Genomic DNA, 18,012 nt, shown 5'->3' on the forward strand with positions numbered 1-18,012 from the left:
AACCACCGTAGCATTACATTTGTGACACGCCAAATTTATCTCCTGATTCAACTTGCACCCTATGTCGAGGCTACTGTTTGGGGGCCTATAGATAACTCCCATTAGGGTCTTTTTACCCTTACAATTCCTCATTTCTATCCATACTGATTCAACATCTCCTGATTCTATGTCACCCCTTGCAAGGGAATGAATATCATTCCTTACCAGCAGAGCAACCCCATCCCCTCTGCCCACCTGTCTGTCTTTTCTATACGTTGTGTACCCCTGAATATTCAGTTCCCAGCCCTGGTCCTCTTGTAGCCATGTCTCAGTGATCCCTACAACATCATACTTAAAAATACATTTGTGAGCAAAAGTACATACATAATCATAATAATCATAATCACAATAGTACTTTATTAGCCAAGTATGTTTTGCAACATACGTCAAATTTGTTACATCTTTAATGTGGTAAAATGTCTCAAAGTACTTCAAAATTTAACATGGAGTCTCGTGAAATAGAAAAGATGAGTAAGTGCTTGGTAAAAGGTAAATTTTACAGACACTTTCATTATTGTGTACCTTTTGTTTGTATCATTACTTTCTTCGCTACACATATTGTGACACTTCTATTTCACTCAGCACCCTCATGGGCAGAACAAACTTTAATCGTGGTGTAATTGATTGAAATGTAATTTTGAATCTATTAGGAAAATTGCATGAACCAACCATGCCATCAAAAAAAGTTTTTTTTTTTTTTAATTGACTGCTGTGATAATTAATTAAACTAAGTGATGCCGGAGTAGAGGGCATCCAGTGAGGTTTTAATTACTGTACATCAATGGTGATAGAAATAAGCTGTTTGATGAAAAAATCTGTCAGCTGTTGTTTATATAATGGTAATAAAATGCAAGGTTTCTGATAGAAATACTTAACTTTAATTAGTTAACTGTCAATAGAGCAGATTATTATAAATCAGACAATGCATAAGAAATCCCTGGTGCACCCATCATCCTAATCAGAGATGCCAGGTGCATAAGCAAGCTGCTAGCTTTCAGAAATTAGTTATAATCAAGTCTACATGTAAGATGGTGCAGTGTTAGACTTTCGCTGTCCCTATTTTTAAAGTATAATTCTAGAGATGCAGGAGTTACCGGTAAAAGTGCCATTTGTTGCGCACAATATGGTCTTAACAACCTAGCGGCAGCTCTTCTTGATCACAAAAACACAAAATAGTAGTCCACCAGTTCCCTCAAGCCCGCCACACTATTCAATAGTATCATCTGAGGAAGGATGTGCTGGCGCTGGAGAGGGTCCAGAGGAGGTTTATGAGAATGATCCGAGAAATGAATGCGTTAACATAAGATTGTTTGATGGTACTGGGTCTCTACTTGAAGGATGGCCTTTTGAAGGATGAGGGGGGGACCTCACTGAAACTTACCGAACAGTGAAAGGCCTGGATAGAATGGATGTGGAGAGGATTCCACTTGTGGGAGAGTCTAGGACTAGAGGTCACAGCCTCAAGAATTAAAGAAAGTTCCTTTATGAAGATGCGGAGAAATTTCTTCAGTCAGAGGGCGGTGAATCTGTGGAATTCATTGCCACAGAAAGCTGTGGAGGCCAAGTCATTGGAATTTTTACGGCAGAGAAAGATTCTTGATTAGTACGGGTGTCAGGGGTTCCGGGGGAAAAGGCAGGAGAATGGGGTTAGGTGGGAGAGATAGATCAGCCATGATTGAATGGCGGAGTAGACAATGGACCTAATTCTGCTTCTATCACTTATGAACATGAAAAACATCTCAACACCTACCCTGTCAAGCACTCTTAGGTTCTTAAAGTTAAATAAGGTCACCCGCCTCCTTCTTTTAAACGTCAAGGAATATAGACACAAACTCTCTAGCCTCTCTTCATCGACAACTCTTTCATTACTCTTTTGAACTGCTTCCAATGCTTCTATATCTTATTTTAGGTAAGGGGATCAAAACTATGCAATGTACACACCTGTAACAAGATCTTCCCTTTCTTAAACTGGAACTGCTTTGCAATAAAGACCAATATGCCGTTTGCCTTTTTAACTAGTTGTTGGACCTGCCTTCTAACTTTTTGTGATTCTTGACTAGAACACTTAGATCCCTCTTTTCGTCTGATAGTAGGTTTGATTTGACCAAATTACTCCCTCAGCCTTTCGGGGGCAGTTAGGAGTCAACTATTTGGTAAGGGAGTGGAGTCACATGTCGCTGGAGCAGCCAACAATGTTTGTCAATGAAACTCTATTTTTATGATGATCTTACAGCTTCCTGGTCAGTCTTAATGATTTCCTTTTTAAAAACTGAACTTAAATTTTAATCATCAGACATCATTGTTCATTCAAAAAACATTTTCCACCATTTTGAAATATTCAGAGCTATACTGCATGGAAACAGGCCCTTCACCCAACTGTCCAATGCTAACTATGTTGCCTGACCAAGCTCATCCCGCTTGTCTCTACCTGGACTCATAATCCTCCAATACCTTCCTATTCATGTACCTATCTTTTAAATGTCGTAATTGTGCAGGCTTCTTTCACATGGCAGCTCGTTCCATATGTACAACTTCCTCTTGAAAGGTTGTCCCTCAGGTCACTTCTAAATCATTGTGCTTTCACCTTAAATCTATGGCCTCTAGTTTTAGATTTCCAAACCCTGGGGAAAAGACTATGGCCATTCAATTTATCTATACCCTTCATGATTTTATACGGCTCTGTAAAATTACCCATCGGCCTACGCTCCAAGGTAAGCACTCAAACTATCCAGCCTTTCTTATTATTGAAACCCAGCAGACCCATTATTATCGTTGTTAAATCTTTTTTGCACCTTTTCCAGTATAATGACATCCTTAAATTTAAACTGACATCTCCATATTAGGCAAAAGAGCAGGACGACAATTCTTGTGTGGAAGGAACAGCAGACGAAATGTGTAGGAAAGGTCTCAACCTGAAATGTCACACATTCCTTCTCTCCATAGATGCTGCCTGTCCCGCTGAGTTACTCCAGCTTTTTGTGTCTAACTTCGGACTACAATTCCTTTGGTTTGCTCTCCAAGCATAATCACGCAATACCTTTGTTACTATAATTACATTAATGTCGCTTGGTGGCTGATTTCTCTGTGCACCCTATATTGTAGTTTGTATCATATTCTAACATTGGATAGCAACGAGCATTTATGCAGAATTCCCTTTGTTTTATCATTTAGTCGTGGCTTAATCTTGATGAGAAGTGCCCAAGTGGGAAGTATGCTAGTAAGCTGGCATTTCAGAGTTGGGAAGTATGCAATACATAACGAGACACAGTAATCTATTCAGAAAATTAACAAGTTGGGGTTAGCCAACACATGAAATCAAGCACAAGAGAGAGCAAGTACGGCAGGTTGATCATAGCTGGAGCCTGAAACTGCCCCTATTGGAGTTCTGGAATGAAATTGATGTATACAAATAATAATTAATAAAAATGTACAAATGTAAAATAAATCATGTTAGTCACTGGAACACAAAGTGAGAAAGAAACATTTGCTTTTGGATGAAAAATCTCCTTGAAATTAGTTTCATCAGGCGCAGCACCCATAGATATGTGCATCAAAATGTACGTTGACAACTCTATGTGCCTTTTTGTTAACATGGAGAAAGTAACAACAGCATTAGCAATGGAACACAACTTAGTGGTAGTTTTCATACTCCTCACCCCTTTGACGTCAGTGGAGTAGTCACCTAAAAAGTGAAAGGAGGACTGAGGCTAAAGCCCTGAAATATCCCAAACACTGAAGATATTATCAGCTGAATACATTTAAGCATCAGATTATTAGTGCCCAAGTTGCATCTCAATTGTGGCTTACTTCTCGGCCAAGTTATTATTATTAATTTTCTATACTGCAGTCAACTCCTGCTGAAAGGCTTGGAGCCACAGCATATATAACAGTATGGAAAATTATGAGAGGCATAGATAGGGTAGACAGTCAGAACTTTTTCCCCCCCAGGTAGAAATGTAAAGCTATGTCCAGTAGTCTTTGAAAGTCAGAGGGGGGAAATTGAAATGAGATGTACGGAGAGTTTTATTACACACGATTGATGGGTGCCTGGAATGTGCTTTCAGAGGTTATGGTGGAAGCTGACATGATGGTAGCGTTTAAGAGGCTTTTAGATAAGTAAATGAATATGCTAGGAATGGAGGGATATGGATCACATGCAGGCAGTTTACCTTGGTTACCTTGGCATCATTTGCAGGACAGACATTGTTCCTGTGCTGTTTAATGATTTATGTAGTGGAATGCAGCAGCTGAGTAAGGCTATACAATTTTCCTTGAAATCACAGTATAAAGTCAGGAAGAAACTAAACAAGAATTTGTGATGGGCACCTAATAAGTAAATGCAGAATATAACAGCAAAAGAAGTTTACTCGTTGTTAAACATAGATTGATTGAACATCAGACCCACAGGCCACACCGGACGCAATGTTGGACTTTCACCTTCATATACTTTTATTGCAATATGTAATATTTTTGAAATTTACATTTCCATAATTTTTCTTCTACTTTTTTCACCATGAACACGGGAGAAGGAAATGAAAAGCCATTCATCTCATCATAATTAGCGTTCCATCTGGACTCTCCATTCTCAAGTACATCAAATACATCAGTCTTACTTAACATTAGTGTAGGATGTCAATTTCCTGCAAACTGTCAAATTGGTTATCCTTTACTGAAAACAAAGGTTAGTATATCACCGTTGAACTCAAAGACCAAAAATTGAAATTTAAAACGGCTTATTTTCAAATGACGTTTTTTTTTTAAACGGAGTTGTAAAATGTATTTTATTCTGATGTCCTGGACTCGCATGGAGTAAAGTCAGTATTCTTTTCCTCATGTTTCATCGCTGACGTTTGGCAAACATTTTCACCAGAGTCGGCAACTCTGAATCAACTGTTTGATGGATTTAATACTATCCAAGTTTGCATCTTTCAGAGCCAGTGCAAGTAGCACTGATTTGTTGCCAGACTCCTCACACACAAACGTTACGAGGTGTTTTGCATACACGTGGATCAGAGGCTGAAAAGAAACAGATATTAAAATTATTTTGAATGACTCTAGCAGAATAATTTGATTAATTAGAAAGAAACGCCGAGATAATTCAGCATTACACCATGGGAATACGGAGAAGACCGAAGGGAGAACGTTGTCAAATGCACTAATCATAACATATAGAATATTACTATTCTGCAGGGTCAGTGTGTGTAAAACTCCTAAATGGATTCCATCAGAAATGGAAACTGAAAACCAAGTGAGCTGTTTGTACATTTTGGAACACAATAAAAAGAGGACATGGAATTGGAAGCAAAAGGAAAGGAGGATAACTTATTGAAAACTGACAAGGCACTGTTGGAAAACTAGATGTAAAATCTGTGGGGACCTAGGAAGATCACCAGAACAAAGATGTGGACTTTGTGGAGTTCTGACTGTAATTCTCTGCACAAGTATTGCTTGGGAAATTTCTAGGTCTCTGCGTGAAACACAAGTCTTAAAACTTAACACAAGATCTGTCAGCCATTGTCCACCACTGGACTCGGTAGGGAGTTCAATAGCTGAGCAGGAGCTGGCTGAGACTCTCCAGCACTTACACTGCAGAATCTGCTGTCAGGTTCAGTGCTGGGTTAGGACCAGAGGGCCCATTTATTTGAACAAGGTTTGAAGATCTGCAGAGAAGATAAAAGGATGTTAGTTTATTTTAATCAACTATATTTTATTTTGGTTTAATATTTTTAATGATTTGTATCTAGTTGTTTACATTCTTTATATTTTAATGGTTTATTTCATTTTTAATCATTTTTGAATGGGATCTGGTACCTGACTGAGTGCTGAACAAGATTTTGGTTATCTGCTCAAATATCCTTATATGGCTAATTCAATACTGTTTGGATGCTATGCCAGGCACCATGGTATGATTTTAATTGTTTTAGATGTTAAATATGAATGTTGTTAAGTTTTACTCACTTTCATTAAATGCCAGTTATCTTCTAGTATTTAGCTCCAACAAAGTTTCAGAACACCAACAAGATTAATCATTACACATCACTCCTAGCCTTTTTTTTTAATGTTCAGGTACACACTGGGTTAATGAAATTTGACTTTTTACAAGGACCTTGATTCAGATTTATCTCAGATTGACCATGTGACTTCAGAAAACATGGTCTGAAGAATTAGACAGACTGAAGACTTAGGAGAGGTCTGAAGTCCTCAAACTGCTTCCAGTGTTCAAATTGTTAATATACCATGTCCCTACTACTTTCCACTGTGATTGACCTTCTTTTAACAGGTAGCATGTACAAGACTGAATAAGAAAGAATCAGTGAGATTATTACAGCGCTTAAATAAGCTCTTCACTGAACAGAATTACTAAAGCACAGTGGAAAGTTGTGTGTTTACAGACACAGTGTATTTAGGTTATGGTGTTCGTTTATATCTAAATTCAACATACGACAGAGAAACAGGCAATGTAACCCAGAGTATTTAGGTTATGGTGTTCGTTTATATCTAAATTCAACATACGACAGAGAAACAGGCAATGTAACCCAGAGTCCACACTATTTTCGTACTCTACACATCAGTCGTCTCCTCACACCACATCAATCCGATCAGCATATCCTTCTCTCCATTTATCCCAACGTGCCCAACAGGTTTCATGCTAAATGCAATAATGCTGGTCATCTCCGTGGAGCAACAGGTTCCTTATTCTAGCTATTTTTCTGTGATGAAACTGCTTCTGGATACTGTAAGGGTTTTCTCGATATTATTTTACATTTGCAGTTCCTTGAGTTAATCTTCGCTGTGCATGTCCCTTCATAATTACAAAGACTTCTCGTAGTTCACCATTTTGGTTTTGCTGTATTGTGAAAAAATTCCCACAAGTTCAGTCTCATTCCTGTAATGTTTTTCTTGCAGTTTCTCCAGTATTTCAATTTTATGTAAAGTTGCAAACTATACACGATGTTAATTGCAGGAGTATAGGAATAATTTCAAGAATTTACTCAGAATACATCTAGATGATTATAACCAAAAGCTTGTGTTGAGCTGCATCTGTTTTACAGACCATTTTGCTAAATTAAAGACACATATAAATGGAGGTAACTGTTAATGATCATCTTATAGCTTTTATGTCTTATCATGGTTCTTACCTCATCTTTCCCCATTAAGATTTTTGTACTAAAAGTGGGTTTGCCGACCTCATCTGCAACAATATGTGGAGTTACAGAGATCAATGTCCCAATTTTGCCATACTGTGTGACCACCACAAAGATGTGATCGCTGAATATTGTACACACAACCTCGGTAAGGATTCCACCGATGGCTTCTGCAGCCTGTTTAGACCGGACAATGCTTTCTGCTGCCATAAACTTCTCAGACCGACACGATGGCCGTATCTAATCCAATTATTGATTTAAGAACCACAGTACTCAAATGGTCTTTATCTAAATTGAAAAATATAATAAAATCAATATATTTTCAAGATATCAGTTCTCATTTCACCCATCATATATTAATTTATTAGTACACTCAGATCTGCCATAATGCAACAATTGCATTTCTAAGAAACATCATGTTATAGAAAATCTTGTTATGAAAACAATCGTGTCAATGGTGGAGGGGAGAGGATTTTGGGGCGAGAGAATTTTTGACTTGTAATAAAGTTTTTTCCTGGCAGGATTTAAAAAAATAAAGATTTTTTAATAGTTGAGTTTAGTTTTGCTGCTGCAAGCTAAAAATATCAAAGGCTGAATGTCACATTGTTCAATAGAATATCATTGTGCAATTGCCAATAGAAGTCCAAAGACGTACAGGTTTGTAGGTTAATTGGCTGGGTAAATGTAAAAATTGTCCCTAGTGGGTATAGGATAGTGTTAATGTACGGGGATCGCTGGGCGGCACGGACTTGGAGGGCCGAAAAAGGCCTGTTTCCGGCTGTATATATATGATATGATAAGTCAGTGAAACTGAAAGACTTTCTTAAGAGACAATGTGTCTTATAATTGCAAGACAGCTCTTTATCTGCATGTGAGTTTCCAAAGTAAGTGGTTCTCAAGTTCCAAATCGAAATTGCATTGTAGCTAATTCGGTCTATCTAAAACAAAATAGTTCCTGTTCATGAATTGCATTATATTCAATTCGCAGAATGGAAACACGTGTAATAGCAGAGCTACCTGTATTCAGATTCTCATGCGTGACGCCCAAGTTTAGTCATCTCAGATTGAACCTTAGGTGAATGGCAGCAAAATAATCACATATATTGTACAACAGATAATATGTATGACAATGTGCAATAATGTGTAGGAAAAAAAATGCAGAGGCTGATTTAAATCAAAGGTAGACACAAAATGCTGGAGTAACTCAGCGGGTCAGGCAGCATCTCAGGAGAGAAGGAACGGGTGACGTTTCAGGTCGAGACCCTTCTTCACTCAGATCAGTCTGAAGAAGGATCTCGACCTGAAACGTCACCCATTCCTTCTCTCCCGAGATGCTGCCTGACCCGCTGAGTTACTCCAACATTTTGTGTCTAAGTGCAATAATGTGTAACAGGTTCACATTGGGTTGAGCAATGGCATCAGACTTTCCATTGCTCAAAGCCCAGAGATTGTGGATTCAAGACCCTGTCCAGAGATGGAAAAGCGAAGTCTAGGCTGAACCCAGTGTCAGTGAGCCCTCCCTTGTCCCTTCCCCCCATCCTCCCCTTCGTCTCATCATCTGTTCCATTATTCTTCCCTACCCTCCATTCTCTCACCTCTCTTCCTCTTTCTCCCCATCTCCTCCTTCCCCTGTCCTATTCCCATCCTCTGCACTCCCAAACTTTGCTCCTCATACCCCAACCTTCACTGCCCTCTCCTCCAACCTTCGTTCCACTTCCTTCTCCCCTCTACCACCATCCTTCTCTCCCCTCTACCCCCTTTCTTCACTGCCCTCTACCCCATCCTCCATCTCCCATCCTTGCCCCCTTCTTCTCTACCCTCCATTACTCATGCCCCTATCCCTCACCCCCTCCACTACCCCACCATGCTTTCCCTCACCTCTACCCTTCTTCTTCCCCTCTCCTATACCCCCCCTATATCCCCTCTCCTCTACCTACAACTTCCCCTCTCCTCTACCCCCAACTTCCCCTCTCCTCTACCCCCAACTTCCCCTCTCCTCTACCCCCCTACCTCCTCTCCTCTACCCCCCTACCACCTCTCCTCTACCTCCTACTTCCCCTCTCCTCTAACTCTTACTTCCCCTCTCCTCTATCCCCTACTTCCCCTCTCCTCTATCTCCTACTTCCCTTCTCCTCTACCCCCTACTTCCCCTCTCCTCTACCTCTTACTTCCCCTTTCCTCTATGCCCTCCACCCCCAAACCTGTCTCCCATCCTTTCCCCCTCCAACTCCTCCATACTGCCCTTTTCACACCCCATCACCTCTGTCCCCATCTTTTTCCCCCTCTACCACCCCTTTTCCCCCCAACTTCCTTCCTTTCCCCATCCAACCCCACCCCACCCCCATCCTTTCTCCCCTCTAACCCCTCCAGCTCTGCCCCCCCCATACCTCCATATTCCCCCTACTACTGCCCCCTCATCCATCCCCCTCTAACCCCCTCTAACCTCCTCCATCTCCCCCCCAACCCCCCCCATCCTCCCTTACTTTCTCCCTCCACTGCCTCATCCTTTCCCCCTCTACCCCCTTCCTCCCGCCCATCCCACATCCATCCCCATCTTTCTCCCACTCATCCTTTTCTCTACTCCCAATTCACCCCCATCATCTAACCCCTCCCTCCCCACACCGTCCCCTCTTCCCCTTTCTCCCTTCTGTCCCCCCCATCTCCCCCACATCCACCTCCTCTTCCCACATCCCCCCCATCTCCCCACACCTCCCATCTTCCCCCACTCTCTCCATCTCCCCCTCTTTCCGCCCCTCTTCCCCACCCCTCTCTCCCCCACTGCCTCTCCCCAACCCCCTCTCCTCCCCTCCCCCCTCTCTCCCACCCTCTGCCCCCCACCCACCTCTCCTCCCCCATCCCCCTCTCCCTCACCCCCCCTTGCTCCCCCCACCCCTTCCCTCCCCCACCCCCCTCCTCTACCCCCCACCCCCTCTCCAGATTCCCCCTCTCTCCGCCACCCCCCTCTCCCCCACATCCCCATCCCCCTATCCCCCTTCCCCCACACCCCCCTATCCCTCTCCCTCATCCCCCTCTCCCCATCCCCCTCTCCCCCACATCCCCATCCCCCTCTCCCCCACATCCCCATCCCCCTCTCCCCCATCCCCCTCTCCCCCCATCCCCCTCTCCCCCCATCCCCCTCTCCCCCTCTCCCCCCATCCCCCTCTCCCCCCATCCCCCTCTCCCCCACATCCCCCTCTCCCCATTCCCCTCTCCCCATTCCCCTCTCCTCCATCCCCCTCTCCTCCATCCCCCTCTCCTCCATCCCCCTCCTCTTCCCCATCCCCCTCTCCCCCCCCTCTTCCCCATCCCCCTCTCCCCCATCCCCCTCTCCCCCATCCCCCTCTCCCCCCCCTCTTCCCCATCCCCCTCTCCCCCATCCTCCCCGCCCACCGTGATCTCTCACCCGCCGCCACCGACACCAAGCACGTTCGGCGCCGTCCTTGCGCATACTCAGTGCGCGGCGGCGGCGCCTCTGATGCCAGTGCGCGGCGGAGGCGCCTCTGATGCCAGTGCGCATGCTCAGTGCACATGCTCAGTGCGCGGCGCCGCCTCTGATGCCAATGCGCATGCTCAAGGAGCGGCTCTGCGGCTGCGCGCGGAGGTGGTTCGGCCCGTCGAGCACGTACTGGCGACGGGCACATGGTGCTGGAGTAACTCAGGCAGCATCTCTGAAGAGACGGAACGAGTGATCTTTGTGTCTATCTTCGGTGTAAACCAACATCTGCAGTTCCTTCCTACACATTTAGTCGGTCCTGGCTCTGTGTAAGGTCGGTCGGTCAACCAGCCAGCCAGCCAGCCAGCCTCCTTCCACCCACTCCTTGGCTCAGGCTCTTTTGACTTGCTTACCTTTCAGATACCTGTTCACCTCCACGGCGGGCCAATCCCGGCTCCTGTCACAGAGGAAACAAACACAACGGGTTTCTCCAGTTTTACAATCCCCTTCATTCTGTCTTCATTGGTTCCTGCCAATAGCAATAGTTCCCAATGTTGGGGGAGTCCAGAACCAGGGGCCACAGTTTAAGAATAGGGGGTAGGCCATTTAGAACGGAGATGAGGAAAAACTTTTTCAGTCAGAGAGTTGTAAATCTGTGGAATTCACTGCCTCAGAAAGCAGTGGAGGCCAATTCTCTGAATGCATTCAAGAGAGAGCTAGATAGAGCTCTTAAGGATAGCAGAGTCAGGAGTTATGGGGAGAAGGCAGGATCGGGGTACTGATTGAGAATGATCAGCCATGATTACATTGAATGGTGGTGCTGGCTCGAAGGGCCAAATGGCCTACTCCTGCACCTATTGTTTATTGTCTATTTCCCTCTACATCTCCTTGATAATTTTAAATGCCTCTAACGGACCCTCTTTGAAGGAGAACAACCCCAGTTTATCAACATTTCTGAAGTCTCTCATCCTGGAATTATTTCAGTAACTCCTTCTTCGTGTGGTATCCAGAACAGGGCACACTCCTGCCATCAATCCACAGTTTTATGAAGGTGCTTGGTGACTACTTTGCTCTTGTCCACTGTGCCTCTACCAGTCCCTTTACACCTCCACACCCCACCTGGAAGGCTTCAGGGCCCTCTGTTTCTTCCTAGAACAGAGACCCAATCAGTTCCCCTCGACCACCACACTTCTCAGCCTGCCAGAATTTGTCCTCAACCTCAACAATTTCTCTTTTGACTCCTCTCATTTTCTTCGCAGTTAGCAAGGATGGTTGTCATAGATGGGGCAATCCTCTCACATAGCCTTTCTTCTTCACCAGAATGTACAGTACCTTTGCTGAGATATATAAAATTATCCTCCAATGCCTGCATTTCTGCCATCTTACCCTTTAAAGTGCTTTCCCAGTACACTTTAGCTAACTCTGTTCTCATTGCAGTGCCATCTTTTAAGTTTAAATCATTGTTCTCAGAACCAGGTTTCTCAGCCTGAAATTGAATTTGGAATTCTACCAAGCTATGATTACTCTTTCCTGGGGGATTATTTGCTATGAGATAATTCATTAATCATGATACCAGAATAACAGATCTAAAATAGCCTGCTCCCTGGTTGGTTCCTCAGTGTACGGCTCAATGAAACTATCCTGATCATGCAGGTAGACTGGGAAAATCAGGTTGGAAATGGACCTCAGGAAAGAGAGTTTGTAGAGTGCCTTCGAGATGGATTCTTAGAACAGCTTGTACTGGAGCCTACCAGGGAGAAGGCAATTCTGGATTTAGTGTTGTGTAATGATCCTGATTTGATAAGGGGACTAGAGGTAAAAGAGCCATTAGGAGGCAGTGATCACAACATGATAAGTTTTACTCTGCAAATGGAAAGGCAGAAGGGAAAATCGGAAGTGTCGGTATTACAGTATAGCAAAGGGGATTACAGAGGCATGAGGCAGGAGCTGGCCAAAATTGACTGGAAGGAGGCCCTAGCAGGGAAGACGGTAGAACAGCAATGGCAGGTATTCCTGGGAATAATGCAGAGGTTGCAGGATCAATTTATTCCAAAGAGGTGGAAAGACTCTAAGGGGAGTAAGAGACACCTGTGGCTGACAAGGGAAGTCAGGGACAGCATAAAAATTAAGGAGAGGAAGTATAACATAGCAAAGAAGAGTGGGAAGACAGAGGATTGGGACTCTTTTAAAGAGCAACAAAAGTTAACTAAAAAGGCAATACGGGGAGAAAAGATGAGGTACGAGGGTAAACTAGCCAATAATATAAAGGAGGATAGCAAAAGTTTTTTTAGGTACGTGAAGAGGAAAAAAATAGTCAAGGCAAATGTGGGTCCCTTGAAGACAGAAGCAGGGGAATTTATTATGGGGAGCAAAGAAATGGCAGACGAGTTAAACCGTTACTTTGGATCTGTCTTCACTGAGGAAGATACACACAATCTCCCAAATGTTCTAGGGGCCGGAGAACCTAGGGTGATGGAGGAACTGAAGGAAATCGACATTGGGCAGGAAATGGTTTTGGGTAGACTGATGGGACTGAAGGCTGATAAATCCCCAGGGCCTGATGGTCTGCATCCCAGGGTACTTAAGGAGGTGGCTCTAGAAATAGTGGAAGCATTGGAGATCATTTTTCAATGTTCTATAGATTCAGGATCAGTTCCTGTGGATTGGAGGATAGCAAATGTTATCCCACTTTTTAAGAAAGGAGGGAGAGAGAAAACGGGTAATTATAGACCAGTTAGTCTGACATCAGTGGTGGGGAAGATGCTGGAGTCAATTATAAAAGACGAAATTGCTGAGCATTTGGATAGCAGTAACGGGATCATTCCGAGTCAGCATGGATTTACGAAGGGGAAATCATGCTTGACAAATCTACTGGAATTTTTTGAGGATGTAACTAGGAAAATTGACAAGGGAGAGTCAGTGGATGTGGTGTACCTCGACTTTCAGAACGCCTTCGACAAGGTCCCACATAGGAGATTAGTGGGCAAAATTAGGGCACATGGTATTGGGGGTAGGGTACTGACATGGATAGAAAATTGGTTGACAGACAGAAAGCAAAGAGTGGGGATAAATGGGTCCCTTTCGGAATGGCAGGCAGTGACCAGTGGGGTACCGCAAGGTTCGGTGCTGGGACCCCAGCTATTTACGATATACATTAATGACTTAGACGAAGGGATTAAAAGTACCATTAGCAAATTTGCAGATGATACTAAGTTGGGGGGTAGTGTGAATTGTGAGGAAGATGCAATAAGGCTGCAGGGTGACTTGGACAGGTTGTGTGAGTGGGCGGATACATGGCAGATGCAGTTTAATGTAGATAAGTGTGAGGTTATTCACTTTGGAAGTAAGAATAGAAAGGCAGATTATTATCTGAATGGTGTCAAGTTAGGAGGAGGGGGAGTTCAACGAGATCTGGGTGTCCTAGTGCATCAGTCAATGAAAGGAAGCATGCAGGTACAGCAGGCAGTGAAGAAAGCCAATGGAATGTTGGCCTTCGTAACAAGAGGAGTTGAGTATAGGAGTAAAGAGGTCCTTCTACAGTTGTACCGGGCCCTGGTGAGATCGCACCTGGAGTACTGTGTGCAGTTTTGGTCTCCAAATTTGAGGAAGGATATTCTTGCTATGGAGGGCGTGCAGTGTAGGTTCACTAGGTTAATTCCCGGAATGGCGGGACTGTCGTATGTTGAAAGGCTGGAGCGATTGGGCTTGTATACACTGGAATTTAGAAGGATGAGGGGGGATCTTATTGAAACATATAAGATAATTAGGGGATTGGACACATTAGAGGCAGATAACATGTTCCCAATGTTGGGGGAGTCCAGAACAAGGGGCCACAGTTTAAGAATAAGGGGTAGGCCATTTAGAACCGAGATGAGGAAGAACTTTTTCAGTCAGAGGGTGGTGAAGGTGTGGAATTCTCTGCCTCAGAAGGCAGTGGAGGCCAGTTCGTTGGATGCTTTCAAGAGAGAGCTGGATAGAGCTCTTAAGGATAGCGGAGTGAGGGGGTATGGGGAGAAGGCAGGAACGGGGTACTGATTGAGAGTGATCAGCCATGATCGCATTGAATGGCGGTGCTGGCTCGAAGGGCTGAATGGCCTACTCCTGCACCTATTGTCTATTGTCTATTGTCTATTGATCACACCCCATGAACTCATTCTCAAGACTACCCTGCCCAATTTGATTTAACTAAAGTAAATAAAAATTGAAATCACCCATGATGATTGCAGTATCATTGTTACAACCACACATTATTTATATTCTGTTCTACAGTAGAGCTATACTCTTAGGTGATCTGCGTATTATCATTCCTACCAGTAACTTCTTACCCTTGCATTTCCACCTAAGCTCATTATGCCGCATGAGCTTCTGAGCTAATATCAGTCTACATCGCTGCAGTGATGATGTCCTTTGTTAACAGACCTGCCTGACCTCCTTTTCCTTTCTGCTTCTCCTTCTGAAATGTCAAATATTCTTGAGTATTCAGTCCCCAGCCGTGGTCGCCTGCAATCACATCTCTATAATGACTATTTATTTCTATTTCTGCTGTCAACTCATCATTTTTGTTACAAATTCTACAGACGTTCACATGAAGATTTTTACAAGTGATTAAACATTCTTGCACTCTGTGTGCTGGTGCACATTTATGCTTTTATACTCACTCAACCCTTTGTCACCCTGGTTACATCCCTGTCATTGCCTTGCACTATTGTCTTTTCCTTTCTTTTTGCCTTTCTAAATAACCGTTCACACCTGAACCCTGTTCTTCTGTTTCCAGCTTAGTTTTTTCTATTCTGATTTTACCTTCAACTCCCCACCCCATAACAAATTAATTAAAATTATAATTAATTTCCCAATAGCATTAAGGGGGGAAGAGAGTGGAAGTTTTGTTGTCTTCCATCACAGTGAGGGGGTGTTTGGAGTCGTGTGTCCTGTGTTCTTTTCTTTTTTGCTGTGTCTTGTGACTGCTGAAATTTCGTTCGGTATTTATACCGAATGACAATAAAGTTCTGTTATGTTATGTTATATTGGTCATGTTCTTGGTGCAGTAGTTTAGTTTAGTTTATTGTCACATGCACCAAGGTACAGTAAAAAGCTTTTTTTTTTGCATGCTATCCTGTCAGCAGAAAGACTGTACATGATTACAATCAAACCGTCCATAGTGTACAGCTATAGGGAGAACGTGTAAACTCCACACAGACAGCAGCCGGGGTCAGGATTGAACCTGGGTCGCTGGCACTGTGAGGCAACAGCTCTACCAGCTGTGCCACTGTGCTGCCCCAAATGGCAAATTTATTTGTCAGGGCAAGGTGAGGGAACCTCTGCAGTACCTTCTTTCTCTAGTGCCATTGACTCCATTTATACCTCACGCTGCCTCAGCAAGGACAGCAGCGTAATCAAGGATGGGTCTCGCCTTGGCCACTCCCTCTTCACCCCTCTCCCATTGGGCAAAAGGTATAGAAGTGTGAAAATGCACACCTCCTGATTCAGAGACAGTTTCTTCCCAGCTGTTATCAGGCAACTGAATCATCCTACCACAACTAGAGAGCAGTCCTGAACTACCATCTCCCTCACTGGTGAACCTCGGATTATCTTTGATCGGACTTTACTGGTTTTATCTTGCACTAAACATTATTCCCTTATCATGTATCTATACACTATAAATGGCTCAATTGGAATCGTGTATTGTCTTTCGGCTGACTGGATAGCGCGCAACAAAAACTTTTCACTGTACCTCAGTACACGTGACACTAAACTAAACTAACCAGTTAATCTGCCTTGTGGGCACCCTTTTTCTCTCTTTCTGCTGATACTTAAGCTGCCTTCTGACCAACTTTCCGAGCACACTGCATAAAGTCCTCACCTTTCCAGACATACCACAGTGATTCCAGCTCCAGGTTCGAGAGCCCCAGTTGCTGCATCTGGATATATTTCCTGCACATGCGGCTATCCAGGTTAATGGAAGTGTCTATAACTTCCCACGTGGCACAGTGTACACATTCCATTTGATTTCGAACTTATAATTTATAAAGCATAAATTAGACAGTAGCAAGTACTCACCAGCTATTTGTCAATCAGCAACCTTCCTCTGCCACTGTCATTTTTGAACACTGATGTCAAATCACTGCCAGGCCCATGCTGCTTCTAACCTGCTGGGACCTCGATTTCCATTGTTTAGAAACTCTCTGGGCCTCTGCTCCTGTTGTTTTCTCTTGTCTGATTTCTTTCCAGATCATTGTGCCTTAATTGGTATAGAGTCACGGAGTTATACAGCACGGAAACAGGTTCATATGCCACTGAGCCTTTCCTATCCATGTGTCTGTCCAAATGTCATTTAAATGTTGTGATTGTACCTACCACTGCCACTTTTGGCAGCTTGTGTGAAAAGGTTTCCCCTCATATCCCTTTTAAATCTTTCCTCTCTCACCATAAATCTGATGTCCCTACCCTTGGAACAAAAATGTGACCATCCACTTTATCTATGCCACTCATGATTTTATACACCACTATGAAGTCACTCTTTGACCTCCTACATTCCAGGGGTAAAATTCCATGACTATTCAATCTCTTCTTATAACACAAGCCCTCCAGACCCAATACATACCCATGAATTTTTTCTGCACATTTTCTAACTTAATGAAATCTTCGCTATAACTGGGCTACCAGAACTGCACACAAAACTGTAAATGTGGTCTCACCAATCGCCGCAAAAGCATTTTATTGGGATGCATAGCAGCATAGTTTGGGAATAGCTCCACCCAAGACCACAACAAATTGCAGAGAATTATGGAATCAGCCCATCACCGAAAGCAACTTCCCTTCCATTGACTCCATCTACACTTCATGCTGCTTTGGCAAGGCCACCAGCATAATCAAGGATGATTCTCACCCCGGATACTCCCTCTTCTCCCCTCTCCCATCAGGCAAGAGGTACAGAAGTGTGAAAATGCATTCCTCCAGATTCAGAACAGTTTCTTCCCAGCTGTTATCAGGTAACTGAGAAGAAACTGTCACCAACTACAGAGCAGTTTTGACCTCCCATCTACCTCATTGGAGACGCTCTGACTATCTTTAATCAGACTTTAATGCACTCTATCTTGCACTGAACATTATTCCCATTATCCTGTATCTGTACATTTTGGACAGCTTGATTGTAATAATGTATGGACTTTCCGCTGACTGGATAGCACGCAACAAAAATAGCTTTTCACTGGACCTCGGTACACATGACAATAAACTAAACTAATTAAAAAAACACGGTCTCCCTAAACTCTCCCTCTCTCACCTTTAAGTGCCGTCCACTTGCCAGGTATCTCTTTAAATGCAAACAGCCTCTCTCAATCAACCTTTAATAGTTCCTTCTAAAGCATCCAGAATTTGTCGCTGTAATTTAGGCCT

General features: G+C 43.5%; 1 protein-coding gene across 3 annotated transcripts; it reads right to left on the minus strand.

The window, feature by feature from the left end:
* Positions 1-476: 476 nt before the first annotated feature.
* Positions 477-10,700, minus strand: LOC144590843 (proteasome assembly chaperone 3-like). 3 transcript variants are annotated; one of them, XM_078395234.1, is made up of 3 exons: positions 10,588-10,700; positions 7,179-7,472; positions 477-5,055 (listed from the first exon to the last, which is right to left on the minus strand). In XM_078395234.1, exons 2-3 carry the CDS (start codon positions 7,392-7,394, stop codon positions 4,903-4,905), a joined length of 369 nt encoding a protein of 122 aa, XP_078251360.1. In that variant the 5' UTR covers positions 7,395-7,472; positions 10,588-10,700; the 3' UTR covers positions 477-4,902. The 3 variants fall into 3 exon arrangements, with proteins under 3 accessions (XP_078251360.1, XP_078251361.1, XP_078251362.1); XM_078395235.1 differs by having other exon boundaries at positions 10,575-10,666; XM_078395236.1 differs by lacking the exon at positions 10,588-10,700 and adding an exon at positions 8,202-8,261.
* Positions 10,701-18,012: the final 7,312 nt, after the last annotated feature.

Source organism: Rhinoraja longicauda, unplaced genomic scaffold (assembly GCF_053455715.1).
Source record: "Rhinoraja longicauda isolate Sanriku21f unplaced genomic scaffold, sRhiLon1.1 Scf000352, whole genome shotgun sequence".
Classification (NCBI taxonomy): domain Eukaryota; kingdom Metazoa; phylum Chordata; class Chondrichthyes; order Rajiformes; family Arhynchobatidae; genus Rhinoraja; species Rhinoraja longicauda.